This window comes from Pantherophis guttatus, chromosome 1 (genome assembly GCF_059756535.1).
Source record: "Pantherophis guttatus breed Tessera chromosome 1, ASM5975653v1, whole genome shotgun sequence".
NCBI classification, from domain to species: domain Eukaryota; kingdom Metazoa; phylum Chordata; class Lepidosauria; order Squamata; family Colubridae; genus Pantherophis; species Pantherophis guttatus.
The window spans coordinates 264,162,869-264,181,172 of record NC_142063.1 but is presented as its reverse complement, the minus strand read 5'-3'; the positions used below and the strand labels follow the sequence as shown (position 1 = coordinate 264,181,172).

Genomic DNA, 18,304 nt, shown 5'->3' with positions numbered 1-18,304 from the left:
TTTAGGAAGGATTCACAACACTTTTTCATCAGTCACTGAGCCAATTTGAGAGGGTGTTCCAAACAGGGGTGAAATGCTACCAGTTCGCCCCAGATTGGGTGAACTGGTAGTGATAAAAACTACCGGTTCGGGTGAACTAGTAGTAAAAAAATGCTTTAAAAAGTAAAAGAAAGGTTCCAACAATCACAGCTGTGCTGTGTGATCGTCGGAACCTTTTTTTTTTTTTTTTACTTTTTTAAAGCATTTTTTTTACTACCAGTTTGGGCGAATAGGTAGTAAAAAATGCTTTTAAAAAAGGCTCAAGGTTGACTCAGCCTTCCATCCTTTCTAAGGTAGGTAAATTGAGGACCCAGTTTGTGGGGGCAATAAGCTGACTTTGTATAACTATACAAAAGTATGAAGGCTATTGCTTAACGCATTGTAAGCCGCCCCGAGTCTCCGGAGAAGGGCGGCATATAAATCAAATTAAAAAAAAAAAAAAAGTAAAAAAAAGTTGGTCACGCCCACTCAGTCACATGACCCACCACCACCAAGCCATGCCCACAGAACCAGTAGCAACAAATTTTACATTTCACCACTGGTTCCAAACTGTAACTTAGAGGCAACAGGTGGGCTTTTTTGTCAACCTAGTAAGGTAGAAAGGTGAATGATGACATACCTACCTAAAATTCTGTATCTCTAAAACTGAAGCATAACTTTCTCCATATGATGGGCCAGAAAACATCATTTGAACCATCCCACAGTTTCTCAGTTCAGAATCTATGATCTAAATGCACTGTACAACTGTCACTAATTAAATTATATTTATTTTATTTTTGATTTGTCCTGCCATTATTATTTTTATAAATAACTCAAGGTGGTAAACCTGAGTTTCCATTTCCTCCTCTTATTTTCCCCAGAACAACAATCCTGTGTGGTGAGTTGGGTTGAAAGAAAGTGATTGGCCCAAGGTCACCCAGCTGATTTTCATGGGACTTGAACTCACAGTCTTCCACTTTCTAGCCTGGTGCCTTAACCACTAGGCAAACTGATTCTCTCTGTGTACTTAGTTATAAGTTTATTTATTTCTTCTTAGTGTTGTTGATTCAAGCAAATATGGAACAAAAGCCATTTTCTATCTGAAAATGTACTTCTTGTATTTAGTTGATTCTAAAAGGCAAGGATTTTCCCTTAAAATGTTGTCAGTTTAGGAACAAGGTACAAGAATAGCGTGCCTCGATATTTATTAGACTATCTCACTGGCCAATAATTAAGAGAAGGTTGAGGGGAGAGAAGACAAGAGAAAGGCAATGAAATGGTAAGCCTTTCAAATACCATGATTGGGGGGATGGGGAACCCCAAGCAATGCTGACTGCAACCTCATGGGAGCTTGTGGACACCTTTGGTGTAAAACTCACAGACTTTTGGTGGATTCTCAAAAGAACCCTTTTTGTACAGCGATCGACTGTGGAAGCCCACTTCCTCTTTGCCGCCGCCTCTTCCTCCAGTAGGCACCGCCTCAACTCCTGTTCTTCACTTTTGCTCAAGGTTCTGTCAGTCACGGGCCGCACCAGATGCGATAGGTTGAGGTGACTGTACAGGCTTCTTTCCACCACATATGTGATATTGAACTCGCTGACTGAATTGCACCCTCGAAGCCTTCTGTTTGAGAAGCCACAGCTTCCACCTCTTCCTAGCCTCTTGGGTTTGTGATGAAGCAGCTGCAGATCGCAGATGGAAGGCGATACACCTTTCCTAGCAGGACGCTGACAGAGAAAAGCTCTAGAACATGAATAATTAGGATCTGCCTTTTTTAACCGGATCTGCTTCCTGACACTCTGGATTTCCTCCAAAGATACCAGGACATGATGCTTGCACTTGCTGTCATAAAAGCAAATGCTTTCTTTACTTACCCCATGACTGAGAGAGCCAAGATTCTTCATTTCTCCATCCGTTAAAGAACGGCAAACTTTGGGTATTTTATCCTCTTCTGGATAAGAAAAGAATGTCCCAAATTTTTTGGGGGGTTTTATAAGGCCACGACTATCAGATTTACTGAAGGTCTTAAGCAATTTCCTGTTTGTACCCCAAGTGTCCAGGCTGCTGGATGAAGGAGATAAGATCAGTGAATCACTTTCATTATCTGGCTGTTTTTCAGAGGAATTATCCAAAACGAATTGTTTCTTGTGAATTCCAGAGTAAAGTGCCGGTCTACCATCTGGTCCTGCGGGAGTGTCAAAGGAGTGATCATCCACACCTGAAAGGGAATATTCCACTATATTAGTTCTCACTAGCTAACCCGGGCGTGACAAAAGACAGAAGGGGGGAAGGGAGAGGGAGGGGGAGGGAGAGAAGTATATCCCAAAGATACGACTTCTTATTTTTGTTCAACCAAATCTATGTGGGGATAAGTTAATTCAGATAGTCTTTTGACTTACAACCACAATTGAGCCCAAAATTTATGTTGCTAAGCGAGACAGTTGTTAAGTGAGTTTTGCTCCATTTTATAACCTTTCTTGCCACAGCTGTCAAGTGCAGTAACCGTGTTACTAAACACAGGGTTGTTAAGTGAGTCTGGCTTCCCCATTGACCTTGCCTGTCAGAAGGTGACCACATGATCCTGGACATTACAACCATCACTTTTTTCAGTGCTGTTGTAACTTTGAATGGTCACTAAATGAACTGTTGTAAGTAAAGGACCAACTGCAGTTGAAGAACAGAAGAATCTGGACACCATCAAGGAATAAAACAGATTCAATAGAAGCAATACTGGCATACTGATGTATGCCTCAACATTATTAGATGATTTTTGGAAAAGGCTAAATCTCTGCTGAAAATAATTAACCTAACTTAAAATAAATTTCAATCCTAAGAATACACACATACACACAAATATCCAATAGTGAAAAGCTGAAAGGAATAAAATTTACTGTGCAAGAATAAATTCAACTATATATATGTAGTTAATAAAGTAAAATGAGAAATAGATAGGAAGATCAAAGGAAAACCGGATACAGAAGACTGAGTTTATGAATGAAAGGGAAATGCGGTGAGTGGTCTGTCAGTTTTCATATACTTAAAGGAATGTCAGAAGGAGCCAGCAGCAGCAGCTCTGGATATAGCCTGTTTTGTTTCTACAACTGTGAACGATGCCAAAGAAGTGAATTTAAAATTAGAAATAGGTAGTTTGGGCTTAATATAGTGTCACCGATTGTGAATTTATTGCCTATGACGTTTGTGGGCAATAACCTTGCAAAACAGTGGACAGAATTTCTGTCTGAGGGAATTTTCATACAGAGCATGCCATTTTAAGTAAGAAAGGGTGAAAGTAGGGTTGTGTTGTAAGTTGTTGTGTATCTATGATTATATGGAGGAGTTAAGGAAAATGATAGGTATCATAACCCATCCTCTCTCTCTCTATACCTATAGTCAAGCTGAATATAGTGAAAGTCATGTATGAATAGAAATACTCTATTTGGAAAGCTATATTTTAAAAAATTCCTTTCCTCCTCCTGCTTATTAGTAGAGAGGGAAAATCCATACTATATTATGATATATTTATCTACTTTGGCGGTAGGAACAAGGTACAGAAGGGAAAGAATCCAACAAAATACATTGAATATTTAACTTTTAACTTGCATGTTCCAAATGTTTTGATTAAACTCAAATCTTGCAATACATTCATTCAGTGTTTGTGTGCTAACTTGATTCTCCTCTCAAGTAAAATCCTGGAAAGGAAAGTGTGCACTGGGTTTCATCAACTCTAAAAAGGCTAATGTTGTGCTTAGAAAGGTCACAGCAAGAAATGTCTACATATTTATAGAATAGCAAGAGCTACGACTCATTGTATGAGAAAAAAAGAAACACAAACATTCTTCAAATGTTGGCTGGAAGAGCAGACAACCAAAAGATTAAATATATTAAAAATTAACAGGCACATATTCACATTACAATGCAGACTTAAAACTCTGCAGAAAGTAAACTAACCTAACTTAAAATGATTAAATTGCAATCCTAAAAATACAAAATAAAATAAAATTAAAAAAAATCCAATAGTGAAAAGCTGAAAGGAATAGAATTTACTGTGGAAACATTTTTGCCTAATGGTGTCTATGAGAACTTCTCCAAAAAAGGAAGGCCAGAATCTAGGAGCAATTATGGCATGGGAAGTTTGGGGAGCAGAGAAAATGGTAGATGTTGTATTCTAGTAATCTGGTCCCAAACACATTCTTGCTTGTGCTTGAAGACAAACTGGCAACTGGTGGAGTTGAACATAGGTGCTATGTGGTCCCTACAACTGGCTCCAATCACAACTTCAGATTTTGAATCTGACGAAGGCTGAAATGCCCCCTTTTGACTTGCAATGCAGTCATCAAAATAATAAGCTATTAAGGCGATGTATCACCATAGCAAATGACCAAAAGTGCAATGGTCTCAGCTTCAAAAAATGTTTTGAGTTAAGAGGTCAAATCCAACCCTTATTACAAATATAGTGTGTCTATGTATGTCAAGATAAATTCCTAGCCTCTGTTGATCTTTCTTCCCGGTCCAAATATGGATAAGCCTGCATAGCCTTAATGTATTATTTTAAAATTACATATTTTTTAAAAAATATAAGGTTTTAGTAAAAGTTCATAGGAAACCAGTACAGGTAGTTCTCGACTTACAACAGTTCATTTAGTGATTGTTCCAAGTTACATTATTGAAAAAAGTAACTTATGACCGTTTTCCACACTTACGACCATAGCAGCATCCCCATGGTCACATGATCAAAATTCAGATGCTTGGCAACTGACTCATGTTGGCTGCAATGTCCAGGGGTCATGGGATCCCCTTCTGCAACCTTCTGACAAGCAAAGTCAATGGGGAAATCAGTTTCACTTAACAACCAGGTTGCTAATTTACCAACTGCAGTGAACAACTTAACTGTGGCAAGAAAATGGGGCAAAACTCACTTAACAAAGGTTTCAATTAGCAACAGAAATTTTGGGCTCAATTGTGGTCATAAATTGAGGACTACCCGTAGAGTAACTGAGTGTGGAACAAGCTTTCTTTGCCTTTGATTTCAAGAGCTTAGAAAAGGTCAGAGTTCCTTAGATATTTTTATTATCACACACAAAAAAAATCACATCTCTATCAGGCCTCTCTTTTCCTCTCCTGAATTTAAATGTATATAATTAGTTATTAGTTATTGTTGGAAAATAATAGAATAATAATAATATTAGAATAATAAATAGTTATTGCTGCAGAATAATATTTAATGTCCATTTGTCATTTCATTTTTAAAAATCAAATCCAAATACATGCTGTAAAAGTGAAACTCACTATATGTTACTTTAAAGGGTTAAAATCTCTCTCTGTCCACAGAATCAATTGTGGCATTCTTTGACTTCTATTCAAATGATACATGTCTATTTTCTGACAAGTTCATCGTTCCTTCTGAAAGAACCATTTGCCAAACTTGAAGGGTGTGGTTTCGGTCAGGCAGATGTTTCAGCATCCCACGAGAAACTGACTCGCTTTCTAACCTTATGGGATAAGCCCCACTTGCATTATCTCTTACAGTTTTTCAAATCCACCCCCACAACAACACAGCTCATTTACGAGTCACATTTCTTGGCTTCAGAACTTGCAGGGGAAAAAATGCAAAGAACAAAGCAAAGTGACAAAGGCTTTTAGGAAAAAAAAAATTTTTTTTAACCAGAAAGGCAATGTATCTTTTGCTCCTACCAGAACTCTATTCCTTGCAAACTGTTAATCTGGTACTCACTATTACATTTCATTAATGAAAATCTCATGAAACATTAGTCACTTCCTGGAAAAGTGTATATACTCACTATGCAGATTCTCCTACTATACTGACAAATGCAGAACTAAGAATTCTAATGAATTTGGTAGTCAAGGTTATGGATCAGGGAGCCCCTTTCCTTGGGTCTATCCCGTTTCTGTCCAGTTTCAGGCTTGGCTGATAGAGCTTTCTGCTCCGGGTGCACTTCCCAAAAAGCCACTTCAGGACTGCACATTTTTATAGGATGATAAGGGGGGGAAGGTAGTGAAAGTTTGTCTGGTACAGTCCATCCATTCACCAATAATAACCTCTCTATAGCCTTTTCACTTGAGACTGTCCCCAATAAATTATGTTGCAGTAAAAGAAGAAAGACAATCCGGCCACAGACATACAAAAAAACCACGGTAGATAACAGTACCTAGAAAACAGTGTACAAGAGAGTACAGCTATAAAATTAGACTGCTAATGTAAAGGGCTATTCTGATCCAGCTGATTAATTTGAGCACAGTGCATTAAAAAAAATCAATTCAGAGGGCGACCAAATGTTTCTTCTTTTTCTCTGGTAAAAGTTTCTCATACGCTTTTCCAAAGGGATGGCACACCCACCCTTCTCTTTTCCACCACGCCATTCTGACCACTAGCCAGCACATCTTCTTGTTAAAGCTGCTAAATTCTTACCTTCAGTGCTGGGCTTTTTAATTTCTTCCACTCGGATTAATTTCTTTCTCACTCTGCGAGTCGAGTTGACCAACTTATGCAGTCTCTTAAACTTCACTGATTCTTCTGATTCATCATCTGATTGCTCTCTTGACTGGCAGGGAAGCAAAAGGAAATGTTAGTAGAGGAATTGTTGCACAGCTCAAGGCAGGGAAGCGTCTCTTTTTCCAGAGTCCTAAAACAAGGCAAATCCTGAAACTTGAAACAATTCATCTCTCATCCTGAATATTCACAATTTCTTTTCTCTCCATGCCCCCCTCTCTGTTTCTCTCTGTCTCTCTCTCTCACACACACATACACATACACAGAATACTTTAAAAAGAATGGAACATACCATTTTCACTTCTAAATTAGCACAAAGTAAGGTCTCAGACGCCAAAAGGTATTCCAGCCCTCATCGTCCTCTCTGCCTCTGCACATTGTGTAATAATAGCAATCTCCACGTTGCTTCCCTACACAGCCCAGGCAGGACACTTTTCCTAGCGCTCTCTGAGCCTTGTTAGTTAAGCTCCTGTGGTTTGGGTCAGGCAATGGTCTTTCTGGCCTGGCGAAACTTCTACATTGAAAAGCCTGGTTAGAAACTGCTTTTCTGCGCTGAACTGAAACACTCTCATTGACTCCTTTTTTCCAGCCTTAACAAGGAAAATCAAAAACAGCAACAGCAGCAAAAACGAGGAGGTGGGAAGGGAGAGAGAGGGAGAGAGGGAAGGGGAGGGAAACGAAGAGGAGAGCTCATCCTCTCCACTCCGATGTATTTTATTAATTATAGTCATAGAATTTTTTTTCCTCTTATCCCCATGCCGGGCTTCTCATTCTAAAGATTCTCAAGATTGGCTGTTAATACAGACCGAGCATTCCTCAAGAATTGACCAAAGGAAAACTCTGACCTTTGCAGGCTCTTAGTTTAGCCCATATTCCCCAGCTTCCCATTTGGTCTCACATCTGATGCTGCCTGCTCCGTTCCAGCTGTTTTCCCTCAAGTATCCAGCATTACAGAGACATAAAGAATCCTTCCTCTCTAGCAGCAGTGACACCACAGGCTGAAACAATCCATTCCTTGTGAACCAAATCAGAGCCCTCATTTTCAAGCCAGACCCAGCGCTCAATATGCTACTTCCTCTGTTTGGCCCCATTTAGAATTTCTGTGTGCGAAAGTAGAAAGGGGGAGACCAAAAGAAAGAAGTGGGGGGGATGGGGACAGAAGAAGAGGGAGACTTAACTCTTGGCTTTTACAGTACAGAACTGCCACTGTACAAGCCTTGCATTCCAAGGAGCGGAGAAGATTCCAGCTGGAACTCTCCAAAGACTCTATTTTGGCCTTTGCTTTCACACACAGACCTGACCAATTCATCCCAATTCCAGCCTCCCAGCTCAGAACCCCAAGAGCAGCTTCCTGTGGGTGAACTTTGGGTCATTTAAGTTGCCAGGTTGAAATTGGGCCTTTTTGTCTGTGTTTTAAGTTGGACAAAATAGGTTTTATTTAACAGCAAACGTATATAATGTCCATATGTATCAAGCTGGGGGCACGATGGCTCAGCAGTTAAAGACGCTGAGCTTGTCAGCTGGAAAGCTGACAGCCCAGGTTTGAGACCCGAGCACCGCACAACGGGGTGAGCTCCCGTTAACTCATCCCAGTTCCTACCAACCAAGCAGTTTGAAAGCATACAAATGTGAGTAGATAAATAGGCACCACTTTGGTGGGAAAGTAACAGTATTCCATGCACTTCGTCGTACAGTCATGCCGGTCAGATGACCAGGGAAGTGTCTTTGGCTCCCTCGGCTAAGAAACAGAGCACCACCCCCTGGAGTCATACATGACTGAACAGGGGAAAACTTTACCTATGTATCACACTAGCCACATAGGACAAAGCAAATCAATTGCCACCTACTGCCCCTTCTGAGGGTGTATAGGACTTGTTCCACAGTTCTTTCATGATCTTGGTGGCTCACCTTTGCCATCATCATTTTTGAATTGTGAAGGCCAGAACTGGAATTCTGGCCTTCACAATTCCTACTGGAATTCCTACTGGAGAATTCCTACTGGAGTCTGACCAGGGCTGAGTAGGATCAAATGATTACTGCTTGTGATCTGGATGTCGCTGTTTCACGCTACAGTGATTTGGGCCCTTATTTAAACAATTTAGCTTTATGTGCAAATATAAATGCAGCCATATTGTCCTGCTTGGACTCTAAAATAAAATAGGACATTATAGATGCACTCTTATAGATGCACTCTTTCTCTTTGCACTTGGATATGTGTAAGCATTTTCAGAGAAAAATGCTCTTTGAGATGCTGCTGCGTTGAATGCACATGCATTCCAGGAAAAGTATGAACTGGCCCAACTTTAAGTAATTCCCTACACAAAAAGGCATTTGCATATTAATACCAAAAGGGAACATTTTACAGCATGTGGCACTTTGGCTATCCCACTCAGAGGTCAGAATGCTTCCAATTCAACAACTTTGAATCGTTTGCATCTACAGGCATGCAGCTTTCTGCTTGAAAATGTTTCGACATAGCCAGTAACTCTGTGCCAAAAAAAGAGAGGGCCCCACAACACGTATAACCCTCTATCTGGAAAGCAGTCATTCTACAAAGCGATTTCTTTGCATGTTTCAAAGAAGAAAACACATGGAATTGCAATACTGTAAACAGGAACAGCTTGGTTTTCGACCACACTGTAAGCCCCCACCCCTTTCATTCAAAAGCCCCTAATGGCTCAAGCCTTAATTATTTTGGCTAATGTCGGATGCAGAAATTCTGTAGTGAATGCTTAAGTGTTTCATTTCTAGTTTCCATGGCAACATTACATCAGATTGCAGACAGCTGGCTCCACAGTTTTAAACCATAACAAATTGACCAAGCTAGTTCAGAAAATTATCCTGGCTTTAAAGAGATAGCATGCTATTCAGCCGCCAGCAAAACAGTGGAAGGCCAACAGGGCTCACTTTTGGCAAATATAGGAAGGCGGACTCTTTTTTCCCAGCTTCTTTTGGAACAAGTGCATCCTTGACACATCAGCGATGTTCTAATACCAGCAGAAAGTGGGTCAATACTGGATGAAAAAGCACGGGAGAACCAGATCAACAGCATTTGCAGTTATGAAGTTCTCCAACAATAAACTAAAACAAAACTTTTGGCCCAAAAGCTTCCCAACCTCGGTTGTTTGGACGTTCTCTCTGCTTCTTCATTAACAAGGTGGAATTAGAAGTCAGGAAACTATCTCAGTTGCTAATATGATCTTCGGAAAAGATGGAGAGTTTTCAGTTTTCTCTGCAAGCTCTGACTCCTATTGAATTCTGTATCTCATGCCAAGCTTATTCATACGGTTTGGGGAAGTACGTATTTACTAAAGAAACAATTCCTGAAATTCACATTTTAAGGAATTGATTTATATTTCTTGATCTGTCTGCATTTATTGCTTCTTCAGTCATGATCTACTTTCTAAATAGGCCAATATACAAGTCCATCCAAGAAATGACTAATTAACATACCAAATTACTGTTTAACTCAGGGGTGTTGTGCTAGCTTAACCTTATTTCCTATCTGTATCAAAACTAATTTTTCATTTCATAACTATGCGATTACTTACAAGAAATAGGCGGTGTTTCAATAAAGAAAATATATGTTATAATGTTATATTATGCATATGTTTTATTACATATGCATTTATCCAGAGATACAGTTTCATGCACATGTTAGGCATCCCTGCTTAAATGGTACAATTCACTCAATTGTTAAGTAAACGAAGGCTATTTAATCTTTATATATTTCTGCAAATGGGAATGGAATCTTACTCTTCATCTACAGTTGTTCAGAGATTCCAAAAAGTGGCCGACTTATCAGGCTTACAGTTCTACAGATAAATGAATATTTTGACACTCTAAGGCTGGCACTGGAGTTCCATCTACTTTCAATGTACATTGGTTCTTCTGAGCAGCTGTGTGAAGACTTGAAAATGAATACAATTCATTTTTACAAAACAGGAGAAGGCTATTTAAAAGAAAAAGAAAAAGACTTCCAGCTAGCAGTTTTGATTCTGGCAAGCATTGTTAAGAAATGGAAGTTACATAAAACTGTTGAAGTCAAGACAAGACCTGGAAGAACAATTCTGTTAATATTGGTCCCAAACTATTCAGACCGGCAGATCGGAAACCGTAGATTACCGCAAACCATTTGCCAAAAAGTTTCGCTGACAGTGATAGTATCATCGGTCTAAAGGTGCCCACTTTTCAGTCAGCTGGACATTCTATAGCAAAGTAGCTGGCTCTGTAATAACTCAAAAATCTGTGGTTTTGCATATACAAGCTTACATTTCTTTCTCAATTCTAACTAACCTTTAAATAAGCTGGCCCAATGTTTTCACAAAGAAATAGCATTGTACAGGTAGTCCTCAACGTACGACCACAATCCAGCCCAAAATTTATGTTGTTAAATGAGAAATTTGTTAAGTGAGTTTTGCCCCATTTTACGACTTTTCTTGCCACATTTGTAAAGTGAACCATTGAAGTCGTTAAGTTAGTAACACGGTTGTTAAGTGAATTTGGCTTCCCCATTGACTTTGCTTGTCAGAAGGTCGCAAAAGCGGTTCACATGACCTTGGGACACTGCAGCTATCATAAATATGAACCGGTTGTCAAGCATCCAAATGTAAACCACATGACCCTGGGAATGCTGTGTGAAAAATGGTCACAAGTCACTTTTTAGTGCCGTTGTAACTTTGAACAGTCACTACACAAACTGTTGTAAGTTGAGAACCACCAGTATTATTATTATTATTTTTTTTAATTTGATTTATATGCTGCCCTTCTCTGGAGACTCAGGGCGGCTTACACTGCGTTAAGCAATAGCCTTCATACTTTTGTATATTTATACAAAGTCAGCTTATTGCCCCCACAAACTGGGTCCTCATTTCACCTACCTTAGAAAGGATGGAAGGCTGAGTCAACCTTGAGCCTTGGAGAGATTCGAACCCTGCAGTAATTGCAGGCAGCTGTGTTAATAACAGGGTGCTTTAAACCACTGTAGTACCAAGGCTCTTATGCTTGTGCAACAGGATATCATCACACCCTCTAGCTGTGTTGGAGCTGCAGTTCCTGGATTTCTCAGCCACCAAGTAGCTTGGTTAAAATGAGGGGAGAAGCAGACCTAACATATTTGGAGAATCTAATCATTTATTTGCCTACTTATCTAGATCAAGGCTTGGATGTTCTTGCCTTGAAGAACATCCAAGCCTTCAAAAGCAACCTTCTCTAAGTATTGGATTCAAATTATTCCAGAAGGATTTAAATAGACGATTGTTCCAGAGCCATATACAACATATTCTGTACTAGCCAGGCTAGATTTCTAAGCTAAACTTGGAAAAAAATCGAAGGATTTGCTAGTCCATTTTAAAGAGGCATTGTTGTCTCTTATTTAATTAACTACAGTATTCATCTTCTTCCAAGTAAGATTTTTTGACCAACCCTTTTACTCACTTGCTTAGATAATTGGTTTGTAAATACAAACACACTTAAAGGGGGGAGGGGGGGCTTCAAAATCCCTGCATCTTGTTGAGAAAAATCAGAAAGTGGCTAGAAAATTAAATTTTAATCAAATGGTAAAAATATGGCTGATAGAGCAAGGCACGTATCTTCAAAAAAGACATCAATTAAGGGAAAGGAAAGGACCGAAAGACTCAGCATGCTGGCTTATGACATATATAGCCACAGAGAGGAGCCCTTCCTGTTCTTCTTTCCCCTTTGCAACAGGGGAAATACATCCTTTGAATATTATGTGACAGGCTCGATGACTTACCAGCTTTGGCATTTAAGAAACCTAATAGTCTGTTCTGAATGATTCTCCCTTGAGGGCTGCTCTTCTCAGCTGTGTTACTCTAAATTTTAGGCTCATCTACAGTTTACTTAAGTGAATAATATTGGACTTCACCCTCTGACAAAGTGACTGGGTTTGGGAGCCACACAACTTGATAAAGCATTCGTTTTACTAATGGCCATTTCCTATATGAAGAAAATAGGGAAAAGGAGTAAAAAAACACAACCTATTGGGTGCCTTCTACCCATATAATTCTCCGTCTCCGGAAGAGAGGAAGAAGTTACTGAGTATAACTAAATCTATTCACCACAAAGACAGGAAGAGAGGAAACAATGCCAGCTTTCTTGCACCAGAGGTTTACTGACACTTTCTGACCCCTCAGTTCCTTAATAATTGTCGGTGGAATTTCAGTGAATGAAAAATGGGTGGGGAAGAGCAACTCATAAAACACTATTGCACCTCTGCAAAAGGAGTTTGAAATGCTAAAGAACAGAAAACTCTACACAGAAAGATGGATACATGGACGGACCTGAGCATTACTCAAAGAATGACTAACAATTTTGCCTGGTTTTATTGGGTTAAGAGGTCCCCGCCCCCCAGAAACAAGAATCTGTTCCAGATGTTTCCAATGACTATCTTATTAGCTCCTGCCAGGATGATCAATGGTCAGGGATGACCAGAGCAGTTGTAACCCCAAACATCTGGAAGGGCCTAAATAGGAGAATGCCAGCTTAGAACATGCAATTTTATTGTAATTCTATTATTTTTAATAGAATGTAATTCTATTATTTTTAAAATGTCCTATCTTTCTGCATTTCTTTTAAGTTTAACTATCTTTGCTTTGATATAACCCCTAAAAAGTTTATGTTTAACATTCTAACATTCTAAGAAACTAGGTTGGTAGGCATTTGAAAAGTAATTTTCTTGGATACCAATGTGAGATCTTCATCAGAAATCCATATTCTCCATTCTGTCTATAGACTTGCCTAATATTTTTGTTACTCTTCACAGGATTCAGGATAAGACTTTTTGAAGACTTTTTCATCTCCCCCCCACACCCTAGATTTGTCATTTGAAGTGGTTTGCATATACTGGTATTATTTTCCTAATGAGCCATCTAGAGGTTTTATACTAGAAAGATAGAAACCTTATAAATAATTCCTGTACCCTGAAACTAATACTTTGCCCTAAGTTATGATAGCCAATGTACACCAACAACATTCTGATCCATCCTACAGCATTTGAACCAAACTATTTTATTACATGCTGTTGACTACCTACTGTGACCCAAAATGGTCCATCGTTATGACGGACTGAACCAGTGGTGAAATGTAAAATTTGTTACTACCGGTTCTGTGGGTGTGGCGTGGTGGTGGTGGAGGTAATGTGGGTGTGGCCAACTTTTTTTTTATACTTTTACTTTTAAAACCTTTTTTTTAATAACCTCTTCTGCCAAAGAGATTGTAAAAAAATGGTTTTAAAAGCCTCTGCCGATCAGGCAACTCAGCTGGAATCGTCAGAGGCTTCTAAAAGCATTTTTTCTACAACCTCTTCAGCCGAAGAGCTTTTAAAACCCTCTGATGATCCCAGCTGAGTTGCCTGATTGGCAGATGCTTTTTTCTCTTTTAAAAACATATTTTCTACAACCTCTTCAGCCGAAGAAGTTGTAAAAAAAAAAAAATGCTTTTAAAAGCCTCCGGCGATCAGGCAACTCAGCTGGGATCATCAGAGGCTTTTAAAAGCATCTTACGATCCCAGCTGAGCCGCACAATCATCAGAGGCTTTTTTTTCCTTTTAAAAGTATTTTTTCTGTGGAAGAGGTTGTAGAAAAAATGCTTTTAATTTTTTTTAAAAAAGCCTCTGATGATTGCGCGGCTCAGCTGGGCATGGGGGAGCAGGGATGTTTGCTACCGGTTCTCTGAACCACCCGCTGCCATTGCTACCAGATCAGGTGATCCGGTCCGAACCGGGAGCATTTCACTCCTGGACTGAACCTATAATCAGTGAAGATGAAATTGGTGGGGTGAAGATAAGACACCAGTCTGGCCAAAAGGTTATATACTTAGTATACTTAATACTCAGATAAGTGAACAAATTTGCTCTGGTAGATTTTAGGAGCAGGTGCTTGGTACTCTCTTGCAAGAAAATAACCAAGCTCAGAGAGCACCAAGGACCCTTTGTTTCAGCCCTGAGCTACAAATATTCTCCTTATTAGCTTTTCTGAACATTCAGTTCCCATCATATAATCAACTACAGCAGCATATTCCAACCATGACAACTTCCAGATGTGTGGACTTCAACTTTCAGAACAGCACAGCCATCATGGCCATTGATGAGAAACCTGGGAGTTGAAGTCCACACACTTGAAACCTGCCACGGTTGGAAAACACCACACTACAGTCTATTGCTCTTTTTAAGGCTATTCTTTCCTGGTTTGTTTTATTTGTCATGCTTTGGTCAGAGTGGTAATGTCAGATAACTGAATTGTAACTTCAGTTTATTTATTTTGTTAGCTTTTATATCTCATCTTTCTTCAAATAACTCAAGGTGGTGAATGCTTCCTATTCCAATTTAACCCATATATGGAGGCTGGATCCAAGGTCATTCAGTTGTCTTCCACAGTTGAGAATGGATTTGAATTTATGATTTTTTGGGCTGTAGTTCACTATATCACATTTTAAGAAACAAGATCAAGTACAGAAAACTAAATTAAACATCTTTACATCTATTAGCTTCCTGGAGGCCTTGAGTTATGTTCCTTTAAATTAGATATATATGCTAAGAATTTAAAAACAAAATGGTACCTGAACCAATGAGTAGCTATACATTTCCAAAATGTAATAGAATTTATTTATTAGTTTTACAGTATTTGAGCTTGAAATTATGTAATTGACAAAATAAATCCAACTACGGTTATCTTATTATATTGCATCAACTTTCCAGGATCTTGGAGAAATGGGAGAACACTCACATCAAATGGAACATGGAAAATTCAACATAGTTCAACTCTGTATCCATCTAGCATTTAAGCAGTAACAATAGTTTCTTCAATCAATTTGCAACAGTTCTCTACTGGGTGCCAGTCTATGTGGCATCTAATAAACAAGCATGCTCCAATGGCCACTTCAGCAAGAAGCACACTGAATATTAACTAGTAATCCAGCACCTGATAAAATGAATAGGGATTTTCTTTCAGGTATTCATGATGGGAAAATGTTATAATTGCAATTGAGGGCTTGTTTCAATAATGGAATAGTTGCTGAAACATGTTTCAAAAGATTGGCTCCAGTCACTTATTTAAAAAGCATTTACCAAATAAGTTCCTTCTTGATTTTGGGATGTATATATATACACACACATACACAAAGTATGTATGCATCAGGGGTGGGTTCTACTTACTTTTACTACCGGTTCACAATGGGGCTGCGTGTGTGCGCTTTGCTTGCAAGCGTGTTCTTCTGCGCATGCGCAGAAGCATTTTGATGACATCAGGGTCAGTAAAACCGGTTTTACTACTGGTTCTATAGAACCGGTGCGAACCAGGGGCAACCCACCACTGGTATGCATGTACACGCACAGAGAGACATTACAGAGTTCTGTCTTGTTATAGAACCCTAGTTCCCTTTTTGAACAAACTATTGTAGAATTAACTGTTAAACCAATTTCATTAGAACTATTTAATCATTTCATATTTACATGCCACATAAATATGTTTTAAGATCACCACACAAATACTGTATGCATATTGGACTGATCAATATTTAAAATCATAAGGTTAAAACTCTTTTACAAGTTGTATAATACAGCCATTCTTTCATTTCTTTTTTTAAAAAATAGTTTCATTCAATTACAGAGTGAAATCACCCTAAGAGGTAACAAAAAAGAAAGAACACATGCCTGGCCTCATTGAAAATTCTCCATATTATGTTGCCTATCCTGATGGTTTTCCAATCGCTTCGACTATAATTCCCATCAACTCCAGACAGCATAGGAGAATTAGAAAATACCAGGTTTGAAAATACTGAAAACTATTTTTTTTCTCCCTATGGAACTATGAAATTCATATATTTGAAAATAAGGAGCGTTTTAATCTTGATTTGTATGTATGTTCCTGTGAGATGAGGTCCAAGAAATTCATTACTTCTACAGCATCCCCTGCTGGCTGTTTCAACTTGTTAAGCCTTTATTTTCCCACTGAATATAAAATGAGAATTTGAAAGTTGTCACACGTAGGGAATGAGAAAGGAACTACAGGGCAAGACAGTGGAAAAACAGTGTTAATGAAGCTCTATTGTTCTGTCCAATGCCCTTGGATCTGGAGCTCAATTAAGCTGTAGCTGCACAGATGTAGTTTGAACATATTATTAACTTCCAATTCCATTTAAATCTCACTGGCAAGGATCTATTATCCTATTTTCATTTGATGGCACAGAATCCAGCATGACAGCAAAATGCACTATCAGAGGGACATTTGGTTCATGCAGGATTGCTTTGGATATTGGCCATAACTTTGCTCTGTCATAAGGAGCTCCTTAAGTTGCACTGCTTAATGCAAGCTATCTAGTGAATTGCTCTATGAACCATCTTAAAGCTTTTCATAAGCCCCTTCTAAGGAGAAGAATATATCTGTCATTATTCAGCCTTCTCTAACCTAATTCTCTGTTGCCCTGGCTGAGTAAATGATTGGATTTGTGATCCAGCACATCTGGAAGGCTTGAAGACTTCTACTATGTTGATTCCTTTAATTACAGATGTGAGAAAAGGTATTCAAATATTATACAAGTGAAATTTTCTCTTTGAGTGAGGAATGGAGCAAAGAATTAGATTTTCTCGCTCCACTCATCCCCAACAAAAACAGAATATGTTTCTTGTTGAATACATATTTAATTCTTATATAATTTAGATTTTATGTACTACTTAGCCACTTAATCATACCATGCTGCCTTTTACTACTCTCACATTCCCCATGAAGAGATTTTTGAGATTGTAATTATTAGACTTCTCAACCAAGATGGAAACTTTAGAAGATGCTCTTCTGTAGGTACTGAACATGAGGAGAGACAGAAAGAGAAATGAAAGAACTAATGTAGCTAAGAAGTTAAGGATAACAGGAAGCAATTTTTTATTAATTTACTTAAACTATATTTAAAAGCTGGCAGTAAGTGGGAGGAATAATCCATTACTTTTTGGCACTGACAGTGAGATTTAAAAAAAGATAAATTTTAAGGCTGAAGCTAATATTAGTAGTATTTTTAAAAACTGCCTTAAGGCTACCTATTTCACTAAGACAAAATTATGTATAGTGATATATAAATCTATATATAGATAAATTGAATCCAGACATACATATTTATTGTCTTATAGAAGGATTATAACAACATGTTGACTCCAATCTGCTTTTTTTAAAAAAATTTGATTTATATGTCGCCCTTCTCCAGAGACTTTTGATGATGTTACGTTTTAGTAATGGTTTTCCCTGCCTCTTATTTAATTATAATTATATTTGCAGATATTATTTGATTAATAACTTGTGATCTTATTAAAAGTTTCACAAGGCACCAGCAGGGAGAACCATTGAAAAGCAAAAATGACAATATATTACACCATTAACATTAGCATTGTAATCTTCCCTTCTATCTTTCTCCTCCCCCTTATCTCATCTGTGCTGAATATTTTTCTGTGTTAAATATGATACTTTTCTCAGAGAGACTTGTTTTCTTGTTACTCATAACATGTCACCACACACTGACAGGGCTATATTACTATTAATTATAATTAGAACACCAGCTCCACCTTGGCTGATAAGGTGGGTTGACAGTCTCTGTGTCAGCTGGATCGCCAGCATGGGGTTTCCCTTTGATGCTTGCTTGCTATCGGCTGCCATAGTAATGGGGAGGGGGGGCATGGCATTGGGGTTTAGGAAGTGTGCTGGTGTGATGAAAGCCCATGTGAACTAAAAGGGAGGTTTGCTCTCCAGAATTACTGCGCTGCTGAATGGAGTTGTT

At 38.6% G+C, this 18,304-nt stretch overlaps 1 protein-coding gene across 8 annotated transcripts in view; it reads right to left on the bottom strand.

The window, feature by feature from the left end:
• Positions 1 to 18,304, bottom strand: part of SASH1 (SAM and SH3 domain containing 1) — a 569,022-nt gene that overhangs the window by 31,455 nt on the left and 519,263 nt on the right. For 4 of the 8 annotated variants that reach the window (XM_034418982.3, XM_034418986.2, XM_034418985.3 and 1 more), the window contains exons 9-10: positions 6,446 to 6,578; positions 1,398 to 2,236 (exon numbers count right to left, since the gene is read on the bottom strand). In XM_034418982.3, the coding sequence (XP_034274873.1) occupies positions 1,398 to 2,236; positions 6,446 to 6,578 (972 nt within the window). The remainder of the gene's footprint in view (positions 1 to 1,397; positions 2,237 to 6,445; positions 6,579 to 18,304) is intronic. The other 4 variants (XM_034418987.3, XM_034418988.3, XM_087887368.1 and 1 more) reach the window with 1 other exon arrangement.